General features: G+C 38.1%; 1 protein-coding gene across 4 annotated transcripts in view; it reads left to right on the top strand.

Moving 5' to 3' along the window:
• Window positions 1–3,147: 3,147 nt before the first annotated feature.
• Window positions 3,148–24,543, top strand: part of UBE2E3 (ubiquitin conjugating enzyme E2 E3) — a 101,209-nt gene continuing 79,813 nt past the window's right edge. The window contains exons 1-3 of one of the 4 annotated variants that reach the window (XM_060152527.1): window positions 3,148–3,516; window positions 4,557–4,775; window positions 6,544–6,594. In XM_060152527.1, the coding sequence (XP_060008510.1) occupies window positions 4,582–4,775; window positions 6,544–6,594 (245 nt within the window). In that variant the 5' untranslated portion in view covers window positions 3,148–3,516; window positions 4,557–4,581. Of the gene's footprint in view, window positions 3,517–3,727; window positions 4,018–4,556; window positions 4,776–6,543; window positions 6,595–24,543 lie in introns of those variants that run through there. The other 3 variants (XM_060152524.1, XM_060152526.1, XM_060152525.1) reach the window with 3 other exon arrangements.

Raw genomic sequence — 24,543 nt, 5'->3', positions numbered from 1 at the left:
ATAATTTGCACTAGATGAAATATGTATGTGCTCAGGAATGCCTATAATACATGATCCCTGTTTCCAAGGGTAGACACGGCAAAAAAAAAAAAAAAGAGAAAGATAAAACAATTACAAAACAGGTGTCCTGTGAAGAAGAACTTCAAGTTAGATAACAATTCATAACTTACAAGTTGCTTCTGGTCAGGATAGTGATGTCAGATGACCTTGGAGGAGAGCTGTGAGCTGGAAAGAATTTCTTGAACAAACCCCTTTAGTCAAGTGAATAATGGTAGCTGAGTACCTAATACTGTGAGGGCAGGCCACTAATGTCCCTCACCTTATGGAGCCATTCATTTTTTTATGGTGACTTTAACAATTTGGTAAGTACTATTTATTGAACAACTATTATGTCCCAGGTACTTTGCCCAGAGCATTATCTATATTATCACTTATTGATCCCTCCAGGCCCAGTTCATTGCAACTTCTTTTGACCCACACCCCATGGTGCATAACCCCAAGCTGAATTAATAATTCCACTGCTAATTTTTAATTCATAATTAATAACACTCCACTCATTCTGTCCACTCCTTGAATGCAGCACTTCTCATCGTGTAGTCTACATTTCTGGTTGTTCCACTACCCACTGAGCTCAATAAGAGCAGCACCCATATTTCACTCCAATTTCTTAGCATTTGGTAGTTCCTAAGTAATCTGTTGCGTGAATATTGAGTGGAACTCCATGACTTCAAACTCATTGAAGAATCATGAAATTTTTGAGCAAGGATTTACACTTCTGCTACATACGAGAAAGATTTAACTGGAAAGAGTAACTTGCCTGGGCTTCCCTGATGGCGCAGTGGTTAAGAATCCGCCTGCCAATGCGGGAGACACGGGTTCGAGCCCTGGTCTGGGAAGATGCTACATGCCGCGGAGCAACGAAGCCCGTGTGCCACAACTACTGAGCCTGTGCTTTAGAGCCCATAAGCCACAACTACTGAGCCCACACACCACAACTACTGAAGCCTGCGCGCCTAGAGCGCGTGCTCCACAACAAAAGAAGCCACTGCAATGAGAAGCCTGCGCACCACAACGAAGAGTAGCCCCAGTAGCCCCTGCTCGCTGCAACTAGAGAAAGCCAGCGCGCAGCAAGGAAGACCCGAAGCAGCCAATACATACATATGTACACAAATAAATACAATTTATTTTTATTTTTTTAATACAATTTATTTTTTTTAAAAAAAGTAACTTGCCTGAGGTCACATGAATTTGATAGAATAAGATTAGAATCCAGTTCCCTTGCTTTTCAGTCCACTGTTGTTTCTTTTTTCATGGAAAATGCTACCAAACACAACTGAATATCTTTATCTACCAATCTCCTAGCCCCACCCTAATCCTATCAGCAAATTGCCATTGGGCCTTCAGTCTACTTATGTAATATTAAATTTCCTAAAATATCCCACTTTTTTATACATAGCTTTCCTTTCACAACTTCCCATTCCAAATAGAGCAAAATCCAAACTCCAAATTGGTTGGCTTTTGCTGTAGCAGCACAGTGTAAAAGTTGGGGGAAACTTCTGCCTGTATTTTCACTAACAAGCTCTTTCCACAGGTACACTTTGATCCGGCCCAGTGAAACTTCTTGTCAACACACACACCATGCTCTGTCTGAGACTTCCTATTCCTTCTGACTAGAGTGTCCTTCCTCCTAATCGACCTGGTACACTTTAATGACCTGTTCCCCTTCTGGACTGGTTGCTTCTAGCACAGAGTAGAGACCTGGCTTGAGTCACACAGTAATTGAATGAGTGAATTTTGTGTGTCCAGCACCTAGGGCATAGCCCTCTGAAAGGTTCGCTGAATGACTGTTGTCTTTGGAAAATCACAGAAATGTAACTTACTCGTCAGAACTGTAAGCAACAATTTACCAAAACTTTTCTATTTGGAGGAAAAATAAGTAAATATATTGGCTCACTCAGCCTTTTTTTCTCCTTTTTTCTTTCATTCTAGTTCAGATGTTATGACTCTGCTATTGTCACTCCCTCTGTGAACTCCACATTCTCCCAGCACCCCTGCCCCTGACACTTGTGGGAGAGGAATCCCCAAATTCCTTAGGGGCTCCATCACTGGAGCAAGTTCTCAGTAGCAGAAGAAGGTCTGGGCTGCAAACAGGAAGTTTTTGTACTTCTGGCCACTTTGTGCCTGGGGCAAAAACTGCAGAGTCCACCTGGAGATTGCAAGAGAGAGTGACAGAACAAAACTAACCTTCCCTTAACCCCATCTGAAGCTTTTCTGTGTAGACATTCTGACCCAGTATCACTTAGGGCTTCTCTTTCCAGAACTGGCGTCTAGCAGGCACATCAGAAGGGCATCCAGCAAAGCATCAGGTATGAACCCTCCTTACAAGGTCCCTCTTCACTTAAAAAAATCTTGAGTGGGACATCTCAATAATTGTTCTGAATTTTTAAGTTTTCAAAGCATCCGAAGGACCTTCCTCTTTGGAAGGCTGAGGGCCAAGGAGAAGCAGAGGCTAGTCACCTAGTCTCGAAATCCTTTTTTCCTCCTTCAATGCCCAAGACCCCATCTTGCCCCTTTAGCTCACACGGGGGGCAAGAAGCAGCTTTCCTCCGCCTGCGTGCCTGGCTTCGTCAACGACACCCATTAGTCTCCAGTCTTCCAGGGCAGCGGGGGACTCCCGTCCACGCGACCCGGGCCCTTGCCCAGGCGTGGGGGCCCCGTGGACCACGCTGGCCCGTGTGTAGGGAGAGGAGATGCGGCCAGCCCCGGGGATGACCCTGGCCCCAGCCTGCGGGGGCGGGTAGTCCAATGGGCAGCCTCGCTCCGGAGGCGGGCTCAGGCCGGAAGCCACCCCGCGGCACAGCGGCCCCGCGAGACGGCGCCCGTGCCCCTGCCTTCTCCGGTAGCGGCTCCGCGGCCAAGGGCGTCAGGGGCCAGCCCGCCGGGTCCCCGCCGCGCTCTTTGTCCTGGCCGCGCGCGGGCGGACGCGTGCGCCCCCCGGGTGAAGGGAGGCGCGGAGAGAGCGCGCGGGAGCGCGCGGGAACAGCTCGCGCCCGCCGGGCGCCGGCGGCGCGCGCCCCTCCGCCAGGCAAGCAGCGAGCGAGCACGCGCGCCGCCGCCGCGCCCTCCCCTCCCCCCGCGCTCGCCTCGGAACTTGCTGACTGCGCGGCCGGGAGGAGCCGAGCCGGGCGGCGGCAGCGGGAGGCCACAGTGCGCGGGGGTCCCCCGCGTCCCCTACGCCTCGCCGGGAGCTCGCGCCCTCGCCCAGCCGAGCTCCCACCCCCCCCCTTTTTTCCGAAGGCGCTGGGCGGCGCCACCCTCCGGCCGGAGCCCGGCACTGCACAACCCCCTCCGACTTTCAATGTTCCACACTCCCCGGCCAGAGCCTCCTCGGCTTCTTTTTTTCCCTCCCCCCCCTTTCCCCCCCCCAGCTGCCTCCATTTCCTTAAGGAAGGGTTTTTTTCTCTCTCCCTCCCCCACATCGTAGCGGCGCGCGAGCGGGCCGGGCGGGCGGCCGAGGTAAGGCGGCGGGGCCGGGGGGCCGCGTGGGGGGCGGCCGGGGCGGCGGCGGCGGTGGGGGAGGGGGCGGGGGCGGGCAGCTTTGTTCGCGCCGGGAGCCCGCGCCGCCGGTGTCCGCGAGCCGCGGCGGGGCCGGCCGGGCTGCTCGCATCACTTGGCGCCCGGCGCGGTGAGCGCTGCCCGCGGCCCCCGCGCGGCCCTCCCCACAAAGGGCCGCGGAGCTGCGTGGCCGCCGTCGCCGGCCGCGGCTCGCCTCGGCGGGCGCGGAAATTTGTTGCACTTCTTGGGGCTTTGTTTGTTTGTTTGTTTTCCTTCTGAAATTTTTTTTTTCGTTATTTTGGACAAAATGTCGGTCCGTGATGTAAAAATTGAGCGAGGAACCTTGATGGCACGGGGAGCTTTGCAGAAGGTGCAGTTTGAATTCTGCTTTTCCCAGGGTGGCAGCTCGGTCTTGGCCGGATGAATCTTCTCTGCTGGCCGTGAAAACGGCCAGAGCAGCTTGTTAGTTGATTTTTTAAAATTCGTTAAGTGTTGTATTTAAAGGCTTACGGGCTCAGAGGAGGAATCGCCACCTTAAATAAGCATATGGGCTATTAATAGGGTATGTGTTCCTCTCGGAAAGGGAATTTGGTAGCTTTGACCAATGTCAGTGTGTAAATATTTAGACGTTATTAGTGACTTTTTAACATTTTTCAGCGAGATCTGTTATTTACAGTGTGTCATATGTTATTAATGCTCGTTGCCTAAGTTCCCTGGCAAATCTGTTTCTTGCCTTCTGAGAAAGTAGACAATTGATAGATTGTCCAAGGGATGGAAAAAAATGTGAGTGGGTTTTCTAACTTGAGTTCGGTAAAGCCCTGAACGCTGCTGTTGTCAGACACATCACCTCCCCTGTAACCTTCCTGTACGATGAGATGTGTGAACACTTTTGAAGCGTTTTCATTAAAATATGATTTTAGGTGAAGATTAAGAGAAGAAAATGCTGTTGGCTTATTTCTTAGACTTACATTTCCTTTCTTTCCCCCTTTTCTCTTTAAAAGTTTTCCAAGAAATAACTTCACCAAGATGTCCAGTGATCGGCAAAGGTCCGATGATGAGAGCCCCAGCACCAGCAGTGGTAGTTCAGATGCGGACCAGCGAGACCCAGCCGCTCCAGAGCCTGAAGAACAAGAAGAAAGAAAACCTTCTGCCACCCAGCAGAAGAAAAACACCAAACTCTCTAGCAAAACCACTGCTAAGTTATCCACTAGTGCTAAAAGGTAATGTGTAAAAAAAGGATTAAGCACGTTGTCAGGTTGTCTTCCAAATGGCCGGACGCTTTTGCTGGTTTTATATCAGCAATAGTTCGAAAACATTTCCTTTGCGCTCAGTTTTATTTGGACTTGAATGAGTTGTCATTCTTTAGGTGGCATATAATCCACCTCCCTAGAATTAGACTTTTAAGCAAACTCGTTCTGTACTTTGGTGACTTCAGTGAGAGTGTCCTTGAGCAGAGATTGGACTAACATCTGACAGATTGTTTAAGGAGTTGGCAAGGAAAATTTGGTGAACCCAAATTAGCTGGTACATTGAGGATGTTTCCTTTTTATGAGTCATATTCGGCTTCCTTGAAATTGACACTTAGATCAGCAGTGTCTCTTCATGAAACTTAATGATCAGAAATGGTCATGTTTGCTAGAAAATTTGTAAATTCAAGGCCTTGGCTATATTTGAAAGCAGATTTTAAAATTGTGCTCCAAATCTCCTTTCAGTTTTACAAACATTACTTTAAGTCATGCATCCCAGGTATTACTTTTTGTAATTAAGCTATGGTTATATAGCTCTGTGTCCTTGTGAGGGCAAATAAAACTGAAAAGTAGCCATCTACGTTTTAGGTGGCACTTGGTGAGTGACAACTTTGTCATTTTTCCTCTTCACTCTAAAACTTGTGGATATGCTTGTCACGTTAATACTCAACAGCAGGAGAAACATATTTTGTTGGATATAAGTGAAAGATCATTTGTTTCTTGTTGATTTATGTTATCTGTAATGGTGAAAAAAAGACTGTCAATGGGACTCCATCAGTGGTAGTAGTAGTGGAATACCCATGATTTCTAGTAATTATACATCAAATGCTTCTATAGCATTAACCAATATCGACATTTTATTGATTTTTGTTGATCACAACCAAAAGAAAAAAAATATAAAAGCTGATAAAATGTTGGCATTCTGTAGTGATATTCTGTGGATTTTCACCTCTATTACATCAAAGTATTAATAGCGAGAATATTTATGAAATAACAGCAGTCTTTGAGATAATTTAAAATTCTCAATTTGTTGTAATCTTGTTGATGAACATATTAGACACATCTTAAGTTTTGAAAGCATTTTAAATTTGAATAAAATAAGGACTGTGTTTTTTCCTCTTACCTCAGGGATGTCATTATCTCTTCTCCCAAATTTATTTAATTTAAGTGCTGTACTTAAGGTCAAGGAAAACAGATTCAGTTAAATAAGATTGCCAGAATCCTTTGGAAGTTTTTCCCTGGTAAAAATATTTGTAAATTTCAAAGTTTTTTTTTTTTTTTTACAGATAAAATATTGTCAAAATTATTAATGTGCACTTGCAGTAGCTTGTTAACTCTTACCTTGGTAAAAGTGACTTGAAGTCATTGTCAAATATTCTAGTGCTTTCCCTCCTCCCTTCTTGTCTCATTTGCATATAAGCTTGAAAAGAGAATTTCTTTGGTAAAAAGTGTTTTAAAATACATTTTATATCCTTTACTGAGTACTAGTGGAGGGCTAGTTCTCAAATCAGGTGTAAATGTCTTACTTATTTATAGTAGCAAGTGAGAAAAAAAGCTGCAAAGTTTCTGTTAAGGGATTTGGGTTATGCCTCTGAGAACAAAGAGGAAGCAGCCATGTTAGCATTACTGAAGGCGAAGCCAGCCTTGCATTTAACTGCATGGTGGTAGAGGGCAGTGTAATTCCCCGGTTATTCTGTAGACTCTCTCAAATCCTTTTTGTCTGTTCTCATTTCACTAACAGAATTCAGAAGGAGCTAGCTGAAATAACCCTTGATCCTCCTCCTAACTGCAGGTAAGAAACAAATTTTGTTCTAATTTCAAATTGTGGAAAAATATCAAGAGATTCATGTATTGTCCTTGAATATGTGTGCTGCAGAAGAGGCTACATTTGTTTCTTTTCAGCTTTGCAAGTGGATTAAACAAAAATTGTCTTGGGTGAATTAAATTTGGGTGGAAAAAAACCTTTTTAGCGTGTATCATACAATTTGGACTTTAGAATATGATTTTGTGCTTCTTGCTGGGATTAGTATGAATAGTGCTGATTTTTGTTCTGCTGTAATAGTTCTATACTGTGTTTATTCAGAAGTATATTGCAGAAACTTCTAAAATTTTGCTAAGCTTTAAAGTTACTGCTTGTGTGCAATCTGAACTGACCTTCCAAATTTAGAAATTGCTGAATGTGGTGTTACAAAATGTAAATGCAGTAAACAAGAGTATAGTTGTTTCTGTTTGATTTATTCAGTAATTTGCCTTAAGGACAAATTTTTTACGTGCTAAGCTAATGGTTTTAGTTGCTGTTTTCTAGAGAATGCATTGCTGGAATTATTTACATTTTAATTAAATGGCCTGATTACTTGGGAAAATTCTTAGTAATTTTAGTACTTGAAATTCGTGTATAAAAAGCAGTGAATGAGTTGGAATTTGTGGGAAGAAGTCATTTCAGTGAAACTCATGTAGAATAATTTAAGATTGTTGGTTGGTATAGGTGTATTAATAGTAACTGGTTGGTAATTTTTTTCCTGAAAATTTTTTTAAAATTCCTCTTACTTAGTGCTCAGTTTTTCAACAGTGACTTTATGGCTTCCAAAATTCATCAAACTTAGAAAACCAGTCTTTAGATGATTTGCATGGAGATACCTACTCAAGAACAAGAGTGGCTGCTAGAAATAAGGAAGTGTTGTGGTTTGATATGAAAATGTTTTCTTGTTTTACCTATATTTTTGCTACAAGTTGTGTTCACTTGTGATGATCAGACCTATTTCTGAAGTCTACTTGAGGTATAATAGGATATAATCCAACTGCTTCTTATCATGTGTGTTAAGTGGGTCCTCCAATAAGGTGATCTGATCCTTATTTGCTCATACTTGTAATCAGACATTTCAGTTCAAAAAGGAAACATGAATGTAGACTAATTTTAAACATAGTGGTATGTCAGATCTCAAAGTAGCGCTTACGAGCTGCACTGTCCAGTAATGTAGTCACTAACCACTTGTGGTTATTGACCATTTCAGTTGTAGTCCAAAAATGAGATGTTCTGTAAGTGTAGAATACACATCAGATTTTGAAAACTTAGTATGAAGAAAAGAACTTTTGTAAAATATCTTACTGATTTTCTGAAAAATATTTATTGCGTGTTGAAATATTAATATTTTTGATATGTTGGGTTACATAAAATGTTTTAAAATTAATTTATTTGCCATTTTAGTACAGTTAGACAATTTAAAATTACATTTGTGGCTCGCATTATATTTCTGTTGAACAGCACTGCTTTAGAGAATAAATAAATCAAAGTATTTCCTTTCAGGCTTCTAAATGGTGTGTCAAATCTGTAGCCATTTAGGGAGGTCAAGTTAAATTTGCTCTCTGGAAGAATCACTTAACTTGGCAGAGTGTATTCTGGTATTTCTCATTGTAAAAGACGTAAAGATCTATCAGTTCAAAGGTCTTAAATGTTTTAAAATTACATGTACGGTCAAACATTCTTTAAAGGTTTTTGTTGATTTTCTGCAAATGGCACAAACTAGTGTTCTTGTGTAAATCTAGCGAACCCAGTAGAGATGTGTGAGATGCCCTCAGAGGAGTAGCTTAGTGTTGCAGTTGCTGAAGAAATGTGCTCTACATGTTTAGCCCAGGAATGTTTCCACAAGGTCACTGACGATTATTTTAGAGGAAGTAGAGTCTTTCTTGGAGATAGAAAGTTTAACTTGTTATTATTTTTCTCTTTATCTACCAGATTTCCTTTCAGTCCATGAAATAATGCTTTACATTTAGTGATTAGGCTAGTGAAATAGTGAACCTTTGGGCTTGCCCGTGTGCAGTAACTTGGAAACAGCATCTGTGCTTTCCCTTGTCACACTTGTGATCACTGTCAACTATTGCAAATGACATCTTTCAGTTCTCTGCTTCTTGTTATGTATGAGTTTCTTTGAGACTGTGTGAGTGATTAAAGAAAAAAAACAGAAAATATGAGTCTTAGTAGGAGACTGGAGAAGTTTTTTTTATTAGTTTGGGGACAGCCTTCCTTCATATGCTGGACAAGTAAAATACCCACATAGTTTCATGTGTTTTTCTATAAGTCTTCAGATTCTTTTGGGTGGAAGAACATCTAGTCCTTGTTCTTGAGCAGGAATTTGGAATAGTGAGTGTTTAGTGGAGGCATTTTAGGAATTTGACAGCTAATTTAAAATTTGTATTGTATTTTTACCTTGTGTCATACTTGTCGTGTTCTTGTAATTCACAGGTGCATTGGTGAGAATTTTAGCTTTATGATGATCGTACAGTTTAAATTTGTTAATTTTTGTCTTAATTAAAAATGGGACTCTATATTAATAAATTCTAGAGTATGTGAATTAATATTGCCTGAAATCTATGAAACCTAATTCTTTTGACTTTAATGTGTAGTTAATCAGAATTCCATTATGGTTTTGAATATGATTTTTATAAGCTTATCAAAGTACGTGACACATTTAATTCTTCCTCAGGGAAGAAATGTAAAGTATGTCTGTGTACATTCAGGAAAAAGTAGAATGGAATACAAGAAAACTCAACAAAAGCAAACTTACTCAGACTTGATTAAGATTTTTCTTAAATTCCTTCCTATGTTTAATTAATAAAATATTCTTTAGTTATTATATAGCTGTGTCAAATAGGTATACACCCAGGGTGATCATAGAATAGACTTAATTACAGAATTAAGTGTGTGACTTTAAACATGTTTGAATACATTTTGATAGTATTGATATTTCTTCTCCCAATAGTATAAAAGTTTGATAAAATGTTATTTCCAATGATTTGATGGCATTTCAATTTTTAGGTATTGGAGTGCTTTAGGCCAAAGCATTCTAAACATAGGGATATGACATTTAGTGCCTTCAATTCATACTCTTTACTGTATTCCAGATTAGAGTATATAAACAGCTGATACACCAGTGAGAATGAAGGGAAATTGTATGTGCTATTAAGACATTTATGTTCCATCCAAAGAGTGTCCTTGTCCTCTCAGGACTTGACAGGTGGCGGAAGTTTAGAAAGGTGCTGGATTTTGAACTTAGCCTCTAATTCTTTCTGTATCTGAGAAAGTAGAAAAATACTCTCCAAAAATATTCTTTAATATGTTCAGATTGAATCTGTGTTAAAGTAGGTATTCAGGGACATTTGTAAATAGTTTTTGAATGTGGGAAAGACCTTATTGGGAGGGAGGTGTGACGGTATCAAGTTATAGTATTAATATGCGAAACCTGAAAGTAGGTACTAATGCTTGCAAGTTTTGCTCATTTCCTTCTTTCTAAAAAAAAAAATTAAGAGAAGCAGTTAAGTTCTAAACCAGAAGTTGGCAAGCCCTGATTTATTTGTAAGCCTAATTGTCTAACTGGATGAGCTCCATCTCCCTTTGAGGATTACCACCACTTTGCACCATTTCTAGGGAAGATAGAACTTCACTGGACTGGACTGTCTGGGTTCAGATCCCTGCTCTGGCACTTAATAGCTATGTTAACTTAGATAAGGTATGGAATATTTCTGTCTTTCAGTCTCTTATCTGTATAATGAAGATTAAAATGATATCCCTCTTTATAAGTTTGTTGTGAGGATTAGATGAATTAATATGTTTAAAATTTTTTTAACAATGTAAACTTGGTCAATAAAAGTGGCCGTAGCATGTTAAAGAGCTAGTTTATAGCAGTATGCCTTCACTCTTGCTGGCGTTTTCTCCAGTGCATCAGCATCCGACTGTAGGAATAATTTCATCTTAATCAGCTCCGCACCTATTTATTGAGACTATGTCAGGCAGCTGTTTTTTTGATGTTAGTAAAAGCAGTTCCTTGGAACTTGAGTAAAAAGGAAAATAAACCTGAGAACATTGGGTAAAGCTGAACAAATAGTATATCCTCTTTAAAGGAATATGCATAAGGTTAATGATACTTAATTCAGTAGAGAATGCTCTGACTGTCCAATAAATTATAATAAAAAATTTTAAAATAATGGTGATAGGTACGTTTTCCCTTTTAAATGTTCCATTGTAGGAATTTGTAGTTTTACTGTATTGAGAATGAGATTATATCAATGTTTTTGTAAAATTTAGATTCTGAATTGATACAGTTTACTCGTTACCTAAACATAGCATTCTTTCCTTCTCTCTGATCTAGGGAGAGATTTTGGAAGCTTTCTCTAATTGGTGTATGAAGGCAGGTCATGATCAAAATAGTGTGATATCTACATAGCTTTGTTGGTTGCTTATACAATACTTGGTTTTAAACCCTCCCACACATATGGATAGATTGCTTTTTTTTTTTTTACTTATACATTTGATTGTTATTAGCCAACAATATTAGCCAGTTTATATTAGCCAGTGTGTACTATGTGAAGGTACCCTATTTTATAAAACAAAATTGTGCCATTAATCATCTAGTCCTTTTGTTTTCAACTCTTGAAAAAAAATCCTGCAATTGCCTTTTTATAAAAATTAAATCTCAGTTGGACGCTCAATTTGTGAAACAGATAAGTATAGAACTACTCTGACTGAAGGTGTTTTCCATCTCACTCTACTGTGGTCATCTACCAAGGGTAGTTCTTATTTTATTATTAATTAATTACATTTTGGCATCAGCATAGACCTCAAAAATCATGAGGATTTTTCTTGGTACTTGGACATTCCTGATAATTTTAAATGTTTTATTTTTCAATAAGCTAATAGTTGGTTCAGCACAGCTGTAATATCAATACATGAATCCGGTATGTTAATACTATATACTATAATTATTTACTTGTTTGTCTACCTTCTGCAAGAGTTAGTGGTCCTTTGAAAGGAGGATTGTCTTGAACATTTTTCTGTCTTCACACAGTGCTTTTCATGTGAAGATTTATTAAGTTAATAAATAAGTTGAAGTCTGTCAGATTGACAGGAATAGAAATTCCAGGCAAAACAATGAGTTTGGATTGGAGAAAATCTATTATATATCCCATATATTCTTTACTTTTTCATAATTGTAATTTTTAATATGATTATTCAGAGGTATTTTGTTACCATTTTTATTATAAAAGGAAATTGATTCACAGTAAAGCTAATTATTTCCCTCATATATGCCAGTGTAGCAGAAGGACTCAGTTCTGTTGTGACTAAAAATTTTTTCCAAAAGAATGATGTGATTGAAAATAATATTCTTCCCCATCTAAAGGTCACATTTTTATTAGGGATCTGTTAATTTCAGTGCAGATAATGTAATTAGAAAGTGTGTGAAAACTGTGCATTTAAAAAAATTGCATGGTTACTTTGCTGCTGCATGCAAGACTCAAATTGTTTTGTTCCTTTCTATACATAACCAACTGGTACCTTATTCTTCTCTCCTTGAATAAGTTGCTGTAACAGCAGATGGATATGTTTAGTTATAAGAAAGTCAACAAGTCATTGTTCCTTAGAGTGCCGGGCGCTCCGATTGATAACAGAGAACTTGATCTGCCATTCTGGTCTTTCCTACAAAATTAAGATTAAAAACAGAATAAAACCACTGTAGATCTAGAGAAATAGAAAATGTTTTTTTTCCCTTCCCATACTGCTTTTAACAGGAAGTATATTTGGCATTTTAGAATCTAGAAGAATAAACATCTTTAAACTTTTAATATTTCTCTTGCCTCAGTTCTCAACTGGGGGCAGTTTTTGCCTTCTTATTCCCTCACCCCACCCTGGCCTAGGGGGCAATTGGCAATGCCTAGAGACTTTTCACAACTGGGGGAAGAGGGGCTGCTACTGATAATTTAGCAAGTAGAGGTTAGGGATGCTGCTAAATACCTTGTAATGCCTAGGTCAGCTCCCTCCAACAAAGATTTATCTGGGCTATAAAATGTCAGTAGTGCTGAGGTTGAGAAATCCTGCTGTAGATGTTTATTCCAGTGCCTTTAATTTTTACATAGTTTTTTTTTTTTTTTTTTTTTTACTGTTTTCCTATCTTACTAGTGATGCCTACTGAATACATTCTCCTGTACCTTCCTCAGAGTTGGTGTCCCCATCTCCCACTACTCTTGTGCTGTAGTTTATCTTATGTTATCTGATACATGTCTGTTTTTTTTATGTGAACCTGAACCTACAGGAATGGCTACCTTGAGTACCTGCTAAATTATGGTCTATTGAGGCCAGAAATGCTTACAGCAGTATTTTTAATTAACTAGTCTCCTTCTAGTTAATTATACCCTCTCATGATTTAGCTTTAGGCTGGTTGTATCTGTGTGCTACTGGGAATATTGAAGTATCGTCAAGTAGAAATACCATTGGAAAGTCATCAAAATTCAATTGGATTCAGTACGTTGATTGAACTACAAACAGGTTAGAAAGCCATGCTCTTCATTTGATTTTGATTTTGATCATTAAGACAATACAGAGATTATTTACTTCTATTATTGTTATAAGTCCACAGTCCTTTATTTCAAACTCTTGAGGCCAGTAATGTTTGAGAATTTGGAAATTTTAAGATTGTAGAAAGGGAATGTGATACATTTGTTGTGTTTTATGTAACACCGCCAGTGGGATCTGGAGAAGCACTCCATAATCAAACACATTCATATTTCTACAGTCAAATTGTATGAATGTTCATATTAAGGGGATAAATAGACGCTACAGATAGGTTTTGGTTAGTTCATGTTTGGTGTTGCTGCCAAATTATTTTTCTCCAAACTTCCTTTTTTTTAATCTTTGATTTTTAGAGCTTTGGGGATATTCCAGAATTGCGGGTAAACAATTGTGGCTCTATAATACTTCTGTTACAATCACAAGTGACTTCAGCTATTTTACTCATGGTGAAAGGGCGTTTAAAGTCTTTTTCAGCTTTTCTTTCTTTTACCTGTTTCCTGATAGCTGTTTTTAGTTTCTCAGTTGTTATTTTTGTACTGTTGCTTTTTGGTTTTTTTTGTCTAACTTGTGTGCTTAACTAGAAAAAAGTTTAGACTCTTGATTTTAGAATTTTTTCTCCTTAAGATGAAACTATAAGTATCAGTTTATTTTTAAGTTATTCTGTGTACATTGGATTACTTTTCTACTTTGCTATCAGAATTCTCTTTTAACCATTCTGTTCATTCTGGATATACAAAATTACACAGAAAGGAAGATATCCTTTAATACCTAAGCTCAGGACTTGCCATTTTTATGTATGCATTTTGTCTAGCATTTGAGTGCAGTTAGGCTGTAAAAGGAGACGTTGAATTTTGCTAAGCTGTGTTGCGTTAACAAACAAACCTAGAAAGCTTATAACATGAACATATAAACGTTTGTCTCACTTATATGAAGTCCTCTTCGGGTCCAGGGACTCTCCTGGTTAGCTCTTCCACGTGTTGGCTCAGATCTGTGCAGCTTACATCTTGTAGCCCTGCCATTTGGAACATGTGTCCAGGCAAGATAGCTAGAGGGTCATGTGCTGGCTAACTGTTAAGTGCTTTGGTCTGGAAGTAAGGCATGAATTAATCACATGCCTTCACATGAATTAATCACATGCCATGAATTAATCACATGGCCTCGACCAACTGCAAGGTGGCTGGAAAATGTCGGGAAGCATATGGATATTCAGTGAGAAATCGATTTCTCTCCCTATATACAAAGGATATATACTTCCTGAATAAGTGAGCACCCAGCCTGACACTACTGAATTCCATAGTATAGTGCCTATTAATATGCTATTTTATTTAATTCCCAAAACAATCCTTTGAAGTATCATTCTTGTTAAGATTTCAAAAGCTAATCTGAGAGTTGTCACACATGTAGTGCATATACATAACAGCTCCAGGGCAAAAATTTAGGCTTACTTTTTTTTTAAAAAATACATTTATTTATTTATTATTTTTGGCTGTGTTGGGTCTTCATTGCTACTCGCAGTTGAGGGGAGCAGGAGCTGCTCTACGTTGCGGTGCGCGGGCTTCTCATTGTGGCGGCTTCTCTTGTTGCAGAACACGGGTGTGCAGGCTTCAGTAGATGCAGCACATGGGCTCAGTAGTTGTGGCTCATGGGCTCTAGAGTGCGGGCTCTATAGTTCTGGCGCACGGGTTTAGTTGCTCCGCAACAAGTGGGATGTGGGATCCGCAGCATGTGGGATCTTCCTGGACCAGGGCTTGAACCCGTGTCCCCTGCATTGGCAGGCAGATTCTTAACCACTGCTCCACCAGGGAAGCCCTTTAGGCTTACCGTGAAGGTAAACACTTTTGCTTTTGTACACTGCTGCTTGAGAAATTGGGTAAAAGCATTCAGAGTTGTTTAAGGGTTTGTAGGTGCATGTTTAGTATAAGTACATCCCATTTGTTTGCTTATAGTCTCTTGAAGGATCCAAAATACTGTATGGTTTTAGAACCTGGCAAGTGAGGTCCAGATGGTGAGTTGGAGAAAGAAGAGTTGCCTTCTTTGGCTTGAGGGTGCTAGGCTCACCTTGAGTTTTTTTTTTTCTTCTTCTTCTTTTTAAATCATTCAGAAGCATTTTCTTTTCAAGGAGCATTCCCCAAGTTGCCAGCTTTCTTGGTTATTCTCTTGCCTTGTAAGGAAGAAGGTCAGGGATTGAATACGATCGTAATGGAAAAGGCAAATCTTTGTTCTCTGGCTTGTAGTTCCTTGTGTAAGGCTTTTCTTTGGGCAAAGCAATGAGACTTTAAATCTGCCTCTACTTTTTTGTCTGGGGTATTGTGAAGCGGTCTATGTTTATGAATTGCTTTGAAGTTGGAAAAAAAATCTATGGATAAGAATTTCTAGCTTTATGGAGAAAAGTCCTAATCACATAGGATTTTAGGAGTATTTTAATGCTGATTTCTCAGCAACATGTGCACTTGTTATTTTTTAATACTGGTACTAGATCTGACTTTTTATAGAAATTTGGCTTTATATTAGATCCCTCTTAATTTTATCTTGTTTTATATCGTTTCATAGTTTATTTAAACACTATTTTTCCTAAACTTGTGAATTTATACAAAAATATTTCCAGATAATAGTATGGAGATTTGCTTTTTTCCTAGGAGTCTCTCTGGAAGAGGAACTGTTCCATTTAGCAAAACAAACCTAATGTTTTCAGTGTGACCTTCTAGGTTGATATAGTTCATTTTAGATTGATAAAACTAAATGAATTTTATGAATCAAATCTGTATCTTGCATCTTGTCTAAATGCTGTATTAAAATTAAAATTTAAAGCTTTCAGGTTTTTCTTTCTGTTGACATTTCATCAGTTTTATAAGGGTATAAAAGGAAATAGTGTAAGCTTGTTTTTAGCACCTGTTTTTGATGTGATGGTCAGTAAGATGTGATTAACCTTAAGTAATAGCAGGAGGGTCAAATTTCTAGAGTTATTAAATTTTTAAAATCCCAGCCTCCTGTTTGGTCCTTGTTGTAAATAATAATTGTTTTAATTTTATGGTTATTTGCAACAGATAAAACTTTGAAAGGAGTTGCAATATTGCCTTGTTCATTCATTGTCCAAGGTTTAGTCTGTCTGTTTTGGAGGGATTTGGACCAGTTTTGCCATTCTGAAGTTTCTTTGCCGCTTCACTGTCCCAGAGTAAATATACTTTGTCATTCTGTTTAACTTCTAGCTTGTCTGGGGAAAAATAAAGACATCTCTAGTCTGAAATTGCTTTTGGGAGTATAGCTCCACATGTTTTGGTCTGAGTGAAAGGCCTAGGGAAACATGAATTTTGTTACCTTTTTATTTTATTTTCCTTTACTTATAAATCATCATGATGATTCTCCCTTTATATCCATGGGACTCGCTTTTTATAAACACCATTCGTTCCCTTTCTGAGGGTGGTTATTTGTAGTTTGTTTTGCCATTTACCATCTTATAGGTCCTTTACAAATGGATCATTTTTTTACATTAAATTTTAGTAAGTCAAGAATCCATTTATTTAGGGTCCCCAAGAGAATCAATCTCAGAAGATTGTGGCTGCACATTTTTTATGGCTTCCTACTGCTTTCTGTAGTCTCCTCAATTTAAACAGTAGCAACAACAAAATGTAGAGGGCATCATAAAGCCTTGGCTTTATGGTTTTAGTTTTGTTTCACACTTGTTTCTAAGGGTATTGGTAATATTTGTTGGATTTGTAAATACTTGTAGTAAATTTACCTGCTATCACAAAGGGGGGAAATCTGGCATTTGAAGGGTTTAAACACAAACTTAAATGCTTGTGACCCGTGTGGAATTCAGTGATGGTTTTAACTAGTGCACCTTTAGATTTTCTTTATTTTATTTACATCAGTGTCTGTTTAAAATTTTTAAAGACATTTCTGTTATATCCTCCCAGATGCTTAATATCCCCATATCCATTAGAGGACTATGCCAAGTATTCATTTTGTTCTTTTATAAGCCCGAAAATAAACATGTTGCAAATGATCGCTTTTCCCTCCTGCTGAGGTTTCTTAATTTTTTAAAATTAACTTATTATGGAGAACTTGAAACATATACAGAAGTAAACAGACTAGTGTGATAAATACCCTTGTAGCCTTCACCCAGTTTCAATAGTTACCAACATTTGACCAATTTTGTTTCATTTATAACACCAAACCGTTTCACCCTCCCATATTACATTGAAGCAAATCTCAGACATCATTTCATCTGCATTTTTAAAAAACAGCTATTTCAGTGTGCATTTTCAAAAGGTAAGGATTTCTTTTAATTTAACCACAATGTCATTAACACATCTAAAAATATCAAAATTCTTGAATCAGTCATTGTTCAAATTTACAAATGTCTCAGGGATGTCTGCCTTCCTTCTTCGCAACTAATTTGAATCAGTATCCAAATAAAGTAGAGACACTGTGATTGGTCGATGTTTTTTATGTATCTTCCAATCTATAAGTTCTCTCTTTTTTTGTTTTTGTCTTTCTCTTTTTCATTTTTGCAATTTATTTAATGAAATAGGGCTGAGTTTCTAAGTCTGTATTTGCTTATTGCATTCTTAGTCATAGTATAATATCTTTCTTTGTGTTCAGTGTTTCCTGTAAATTTGGGAGTTAGGTCAAGAGGCTTGTTCATATTCAGGATTGATAGCCCCCCTCCTTTTTTTCTTTTGACAAAACTGCTTTATAGGTTGTAGTGAGCTTTTCTATCAGGAAACACTTAAGATCTGATTGTCTTTTTGTGATGCTGGTAGCCATTGGAATACATCTCTTAAGAGAAATTTACCCACATCTTCCATTTGGTTACCAATCCGGTGAGTTACATAGTGAAGGCAGAATAAGTGGTTAATTCTTCCCCTTGTTTATCAGATTTATTTTTTTCTTCCTTTTCAGAATAATGAGTTGGTTTCCTATTATCCTTTTCAGACTTATTGTAAACTTGTATTTGTTGTGTTTCATTCCATTGCAGTACTTCAGTATATTGCTGCTGTAGTCCTTACAGACCTTCTTAATTGTAAATAAACTTCAACTTAAATTGCTTTGCCTTAGGAAACTCTGGATGTGTAAAAGTTGCATGGACATATTTGGTGGTAAAAAAAATGCAAATGCATGTTATTCAACTTAACCAATGCCCTGGGTGTTATTTTTAAAACTGAATACTTACTGAAACTATTGCTTTAAACATAACATATTTTCCTGGCCACGTCTTCATTTGTCAAGGGATAATCAATGTCTTAGCATTAGAATAACCAAAATTCCTTTATTAGAACTCTATGTCTGTTCTTAAGTTCTGAATTAAAATTGATTAAGGTGGAATGCAAAGACCTTTATCAGAATCAAATTATCACAAGAATTAAATTTAAAAATGAACTTTGTTGTTCATTTTTATCTAAATATACAAGAAGAATGCACAAGAAAAGCGACCTTCTTTGTCTGTTTACAGTGTTTCTTACTGGTGTCCACTTTGGCATTTTGGACTGGGTTGTGCTTTGCCTTAGAAGACACTGAGCATCCTTGGACTTCGCTGACATAGTGCTAGAAGGGCCTCTCCCAGTATTGTGGCCACCAGAAACCAGCTCCTCCTCCCATTTCCAAATGTCTAGGGGGGAAGAAGGGTTATCATTTCCAGTTGCAAATTACTGGTCTAGATTCCATATTATAATGATAGCAAATCATAATGCTGTAATAAAAATATTTTTGTATAGCATTGCTTTAAGTAATGTATAATTTGTAATAGACTTATGTAAAATCTATCATGACCAAGTGTGTATGATTTTACTGCATATGAAATTGTCTTCTAGGCAAAAAATAGATATTTTCTTTCTCTAGCATTTTACTTTCTTTACACCTCCCCCAAACTCTGAAATCTTTCATTAAATTTAAGCTTTTTGTATGACCTTAACGTGTACATATACACACTCTCTGGCAAATATGTATCTTTGTATATTCCTTTGATCTTTTTATTGTGAGTGAATTTGATTTTATTTACAGGAAAATCTTTGCTCTTAACAGGATTTTTCTGCTAGCCCATTGCCTGAAACTGAACCTTTCCTTTTCATTTATCTCCAGTCTCTTTCCAATTATTAACCTTATCCTGTTTCTGAGAGTTTTGGTTTTTTTTTTAAGCCCATTTAATTGTCATCTTTTCTCTTCTTATCCACTATCTGGCTGCCTATTTATCTTTTAGTTTACTGAGCCATATATGTAGCCACATCTCCACTTTTCTGTCTTGTATTTCTTTCATCTTTTTCTAATCTGGCTTTTCCTCTTCTGTTTTATTTGAAAAAGCTATTTGGTAATCTAGCTGTCAGTGTTTTCTTCATATGACTTATTTTTAATTTCTTTTTTGTTTTAACTGCCTGCCTTCTTACGTGTTTTTACTTTCACCTTCTTTTTGATGTCCCTGAAATGTCTCTTCTTTCTGCTAATTACTCTTCTTTAAGTATTTAGTACTTCCTCTTATGTGGGGTATTTTTCTTTTTTTTCACTCTTGTATCTTTTATCCCTTCTCATTTCCCCTGGGCACTCATGCCACATTGTGTCACAGCTGCTTTTTGATTATGGAATTCCCTCAGGAATTTTAGTGGGTGTCCGTCAAAATGTTCTGCATTTGGTTCTTAACTTATCTTTATTTTTAATTTCTGTTATGTATAAAAGCTATGCTGTGGCAAAAGTGGTCTGTTTCCCACCCCCTGGGCATAACATGGGTTTCTAGGTTCTGCATCTCTGTTTACCTTCTCTCACTGCATAGAATGGCTTTCATCCACCAAACAGTAGTGCTCCTTTAAGGCCCATTTCAAATCCTACATCTTGTGAAGCCTTTCCTGCATATCTCTCTTTTGAGAGACTTACATATTTATTCTCTGCTACCTAGCGCCTCTTGTCACATGCCCTTTCTTTCTAACTGAACTGGGCACCAGAACTGGGTGTGGATCTTATGTTTCTTTATATTTTCACCTCTTAGTATAATACTCTTGCACTACATTTTAGGATAATGTTAATGAACTCCTAAGTTGAAAGTAGTTCTGAAACTAGCCAAATTCTCAAAGGTGCGGCATACCACAGGAACCCTACTTTGACCATACATCCTGGTTTATATCTTTTGTCTTGGTGTAATTGTTAATAGCATTTCCTTTCACTTTCAGAAATATCCCAGTTAGTATGATAAGTTGTAGGGTTACCTTACCCTAATGCTATATGTGGGCAGTGTTCTGGTTAGGCTTGGTGAAGCAAAACATTCTTGTAATCAAGCATTGTCCAAAGCAGAGATTCTAATTTCATAGTCCAAGGGTGGCCTGAGAATGTGCATTTTGAGAAGCATGTCTTAGGATTCACGTACTAGCTACACTGTAATCAGTTTTTTGAGAAATAGTGCTCTGAGGTTTAGGGTCATTGTTGGGATGAGGAGAGTTGGGAAGGGACAGGGGAGATAATGAAATACCATTTATTCTCTGTGAAGCTAGAGAACAGTTAAGGTTGTGTTTCTTACTTGGTTTTTAATGGCTAGCTGTTTCTTAACGTAAGCACTCTCTATACTTTGATTGCCTGTGTCATAATGCAAAAGATTGGTAAAAGTGGGAGGAGTGTGAGAAACATTAGCGCCATGTGTATATGTATATGTATGTGTGTGTAGCTAATGACTTAATGAGGGCATGAAATTTTAGTGCGAACAGCTGAAAATAAAAGTAAATCAGAACTTAATAAGGTGCAACTTTGGAGGAAGATGGCATTAGCTAAAAGCACCAGAGACATCCCTAAATCTTACTAGATGTTTTTATTTAAAAAAAAAAGAAAATTTAAAACAAACAAACTTCAGCAGCAGTCTCTTAACGATAATCGACAGGATGATTCATTTGAAAACATGGATTAGATCATTTGTAAAATAACTTTTAAAAATTTATGCTTAATACTTTTATTAAATACTTTTCTCTATAGATTTACAATTAAGATGTTTTAAACTTCCAAGTGGTAGCTCTTTCCCATGTTATCTTTTATTCTAGACCATAGGAAAAGATGACAAACTACCTTAAACATGTTTTGAGGCAAATATGACCTAAGTCCCCAAGCATGATACTAGTACTGCCAAAATGACAATGGTCTAATTTCATTGATGAACAAAGAGCATTAAAATTGTAAAAACAGGGGCTTCCCTGGTGGCGCAGTGGTTAAGAATCTGCCTGCCAATGCAGGGGACACGGGTTCGAGCCCTGGTCTGGGAGGATCCCACATGCTGCGGAGCAACTGGGCCCGTGAGCCACAACTACTGAGCCTGCGCGTCTGGAGCCTGTGCTCCGCAACGAGAGGCCGCGACAGTGAGAGGCCCATGCACTGCGATGAAGAGTGGCCCCCGCTTGCCAAAACTAGAGATAGCCCTCGCACAGAAACGAAGACCCAACACAGCAAAAATAAATTAATTAATAAACTCCTACCCCCAACATCTTCTTTAAAAAAAAAATTGTAAAAATAGAATACTCTTCAAACAAAGGGAGTTTGTTGCAAGACTGAAGAATGGCAGTTCCCAGTCCTCTGATATATCACAACAGTAGGCTAAAGAAGAAAAGTTATTGAGCGTTTCAAGAAATACATAATATGATATAACTAAAAAAAAAGAAACAGACTTACAGATACAGAGAACAAATTAGTGGTTATTGGGGGGAGGGGCAGCATAGGGGTGAGGGATTAAGAGGTACAAACTATTATGTATAAAATAAGCTACAAGGATATATTGTGCAACACAGGGAATATAGCCAGTATTTTATAATAACTATACATGGAATATAACCTTTAAAAATTACCAGTCACTATATTGTACACCTGTAATTTATATAATATTGTATATCAACTGTACTTCAATTTTTTTTTGAAAAAGAAACACAATATGAAATAAAAGCATTTGGTACATTTTATCCACTCATAAGTTATGGACATTTTGACTGTTTCCACCTTTGGGCTGTTGTGAATAGTGCTGCTGTGAACTTGTGTGTACAGGCATTTGTTTGAATACCTGTTTTGAGTTCTTTAGGGTACATTCCTAGGAGTGGAATTGTGGTCATATACTTGCCAAACTGTTTTTCACAAAGTCTGTGCTACTTTACTGTCTCACCAATAATGTATGAGGGTTCGAATTTCTCCACGCGCTTGCCATACTTACTTTCTGTTGTTTATTTGTTTGTTTGTTCATTATAGCCATTCTGGTGGGTGTGAAGTGGCATCTCATTGTGGTTTGGATTTGCATTTTCCTAAACGCTCCTGATGTTGAGCGCCATTTGGTATATTTTAACTGACTCTCAAATGTTAAACAGTGAAGTAGAAGAGAATTTTTCCTTAAAATAATAAAATATGCTTCTCTTTAACAAAAAGCCAATATTCTATTTGTTGAAAATACTTGCGAACAGTTCTTTTAAATTTAGGGGTGGGGGGAAACCAAAGGTGCCACCATTATAGTTAGGTAATAACTGTGACTATAAAATTCCCAACTATTGGGAAAGCAGAGACAAGATTCCCCCCCACCACCACCGCCCCGCCCCGCCTGCAAAACAAACAGACGAGCAAAAACTGTCCTTTTGTACATCCAGGAAGTCCAGCTGACCCAGATAAAGGGCTCTGGAGTTAGACAAATACAAGTTCAAGTCCCAGCTCCAACAAATTAACTGTGAGCTTTTGAGCAAGTTATTTAACTCTTCTCTCAGAAATGCGGATAATAATCCTATTTCATCTGTTTTTTTTAGTGAGTTAGATATTACATACCTTGTATATGTTACATGTAATGGTAAATAGCAGTTATATGGAAAAATAAACAGGCATGTTTATGGAAGAACATTTTGAAAAAATGAGGTATTAGAACCAATAATTGTACAAGAAAATAATTCTAGTCCACAAATAGCAGTGATGAGTGGGACAGAATAAGAAAATATTATACAGCATGGTAATTGATTTATTTCTCTGATAAGAGTTAAATTTTTGTGTTCAGCAGCCATCTTTTGCATTTTTCATTATCAGCATTTAGCCCAGTTTCTAGCACGTGGAAGATACATATGTATTTTTTTAAGTTTTGTTGAATACAGGTTCAGATTGACAGAGAGTATATTAAACACCTTAAAAAATCTGTTAAAGTAACTTTCCAAAACATGGAATTAAGAGTACTTATTAAATCAAGTTGAGGTAAATGAATAGTGATTTTAAAAATTGTTAATCGGCCTCCCCTGGTGGCACAGAGGTTAAGAATCCACCTGCCAGTGCAGGGGACATGGGTTCGAGCCCTGGTCCGGGAAGATCCCACATGCCGCAGAGCAACTAAGCCCGTGCACCACAACTACTGAGCCTGTGCTCTAGAGCCCACGTGCCACAACTGCTGAGCCTGCATGCTGCAACTGCTGAAGCCTGCGCGTCTAGAGCCCGTGCTCCGCAACAAGAGAAGCCATCACAGTGAGAAGCCCGTGCACCACAACGAAGAGTAGCTTCCGCTCACCGCAACTAGAGAAAGCCCGTGCGTAGCAACAAAGACCCAATACAGCCAAAAATAAATAAATAAAAAATAAATAAATAAAAATTGTTAATCACAACTTTTACAATATAATCTCCATGTGGATGAAAATCTTAAATATACTGTAAAAAGTCAGATACTTATGTGTAACATTTCAGGAGGTTTGGGGACCACAAATTTTCTTCCAAGCTCTAGTTTTATAAATGGATTATTACATTTACTGTAAATTAGCATGAAGAAACAAATTAAAATTTGTCACTTATTCAGGAAAGATACTTGGGAGAGAAATAACTTTATACCCTTTAGAAAGTTGAGAGCTTGCATGTTGAAAGTAGAATTAAAAGAGCTTCTTAAATAGCTGGTGAAAAGAAAAATAAAATTATGTTTTGCCTTGACTTTCCCCCTTACGAATGTGTGGGGGAACAAGAAGTGGAAATATAACAAAAGAGAAGATTTGGAGAAGGGGTGGGTTAATGGAGCACCAGATCAGTAGGTTTGTTCAAGCACAATGGAAGGAATAGGCGGAAGAGTAGAGAAAAAATAGAGATTAGCCTAATGAAACTCAAAATTGAAGATAAGGATCCTGACATGGAAGGGCAATAGGAAATCTCTGCAGAGTACTGAAAAGAGGAGTTGGGATTTAGAGGCATAACAGATGAGGCTGTAACGTGAGTTGTAGTGGTTAGAGACTTAAGTAACTAATTGACACTGGATGCTCCTAGGGGGAAATGGATCTGGATGCAGTTCATTGTTCAAATCAATTAATATATTATTTTCAAATAAGAATGAGGAAATTTTATAATTTTACCTTTTTAAACCTTTTATAAGACAGTGCTATTCTCACTTTTAAATACTCGGTGACTAAAAAAAGTGACGTTTATATATGTCTTTGTGTTTTAATAATGGAAGTT

This window comes from Lagenorhynchus albirostris, chromosome 6 (genome assembly GCF_949774975.1).
Source record: "Lagenorhynchus albirostris chromosome 6, mLagAlb1.1, whole genome shotgun sequence".
Lineage (NCBI taxonomy): Eukaryota > Metazoa > Chordata > Mammalia > Artiodactyla > Delphinidae > Lagenorhynchus > Lagenorhynchus albirostris.
This window is presented reverse-complemented; position numbering and strand designations above follow the sequence as displayed.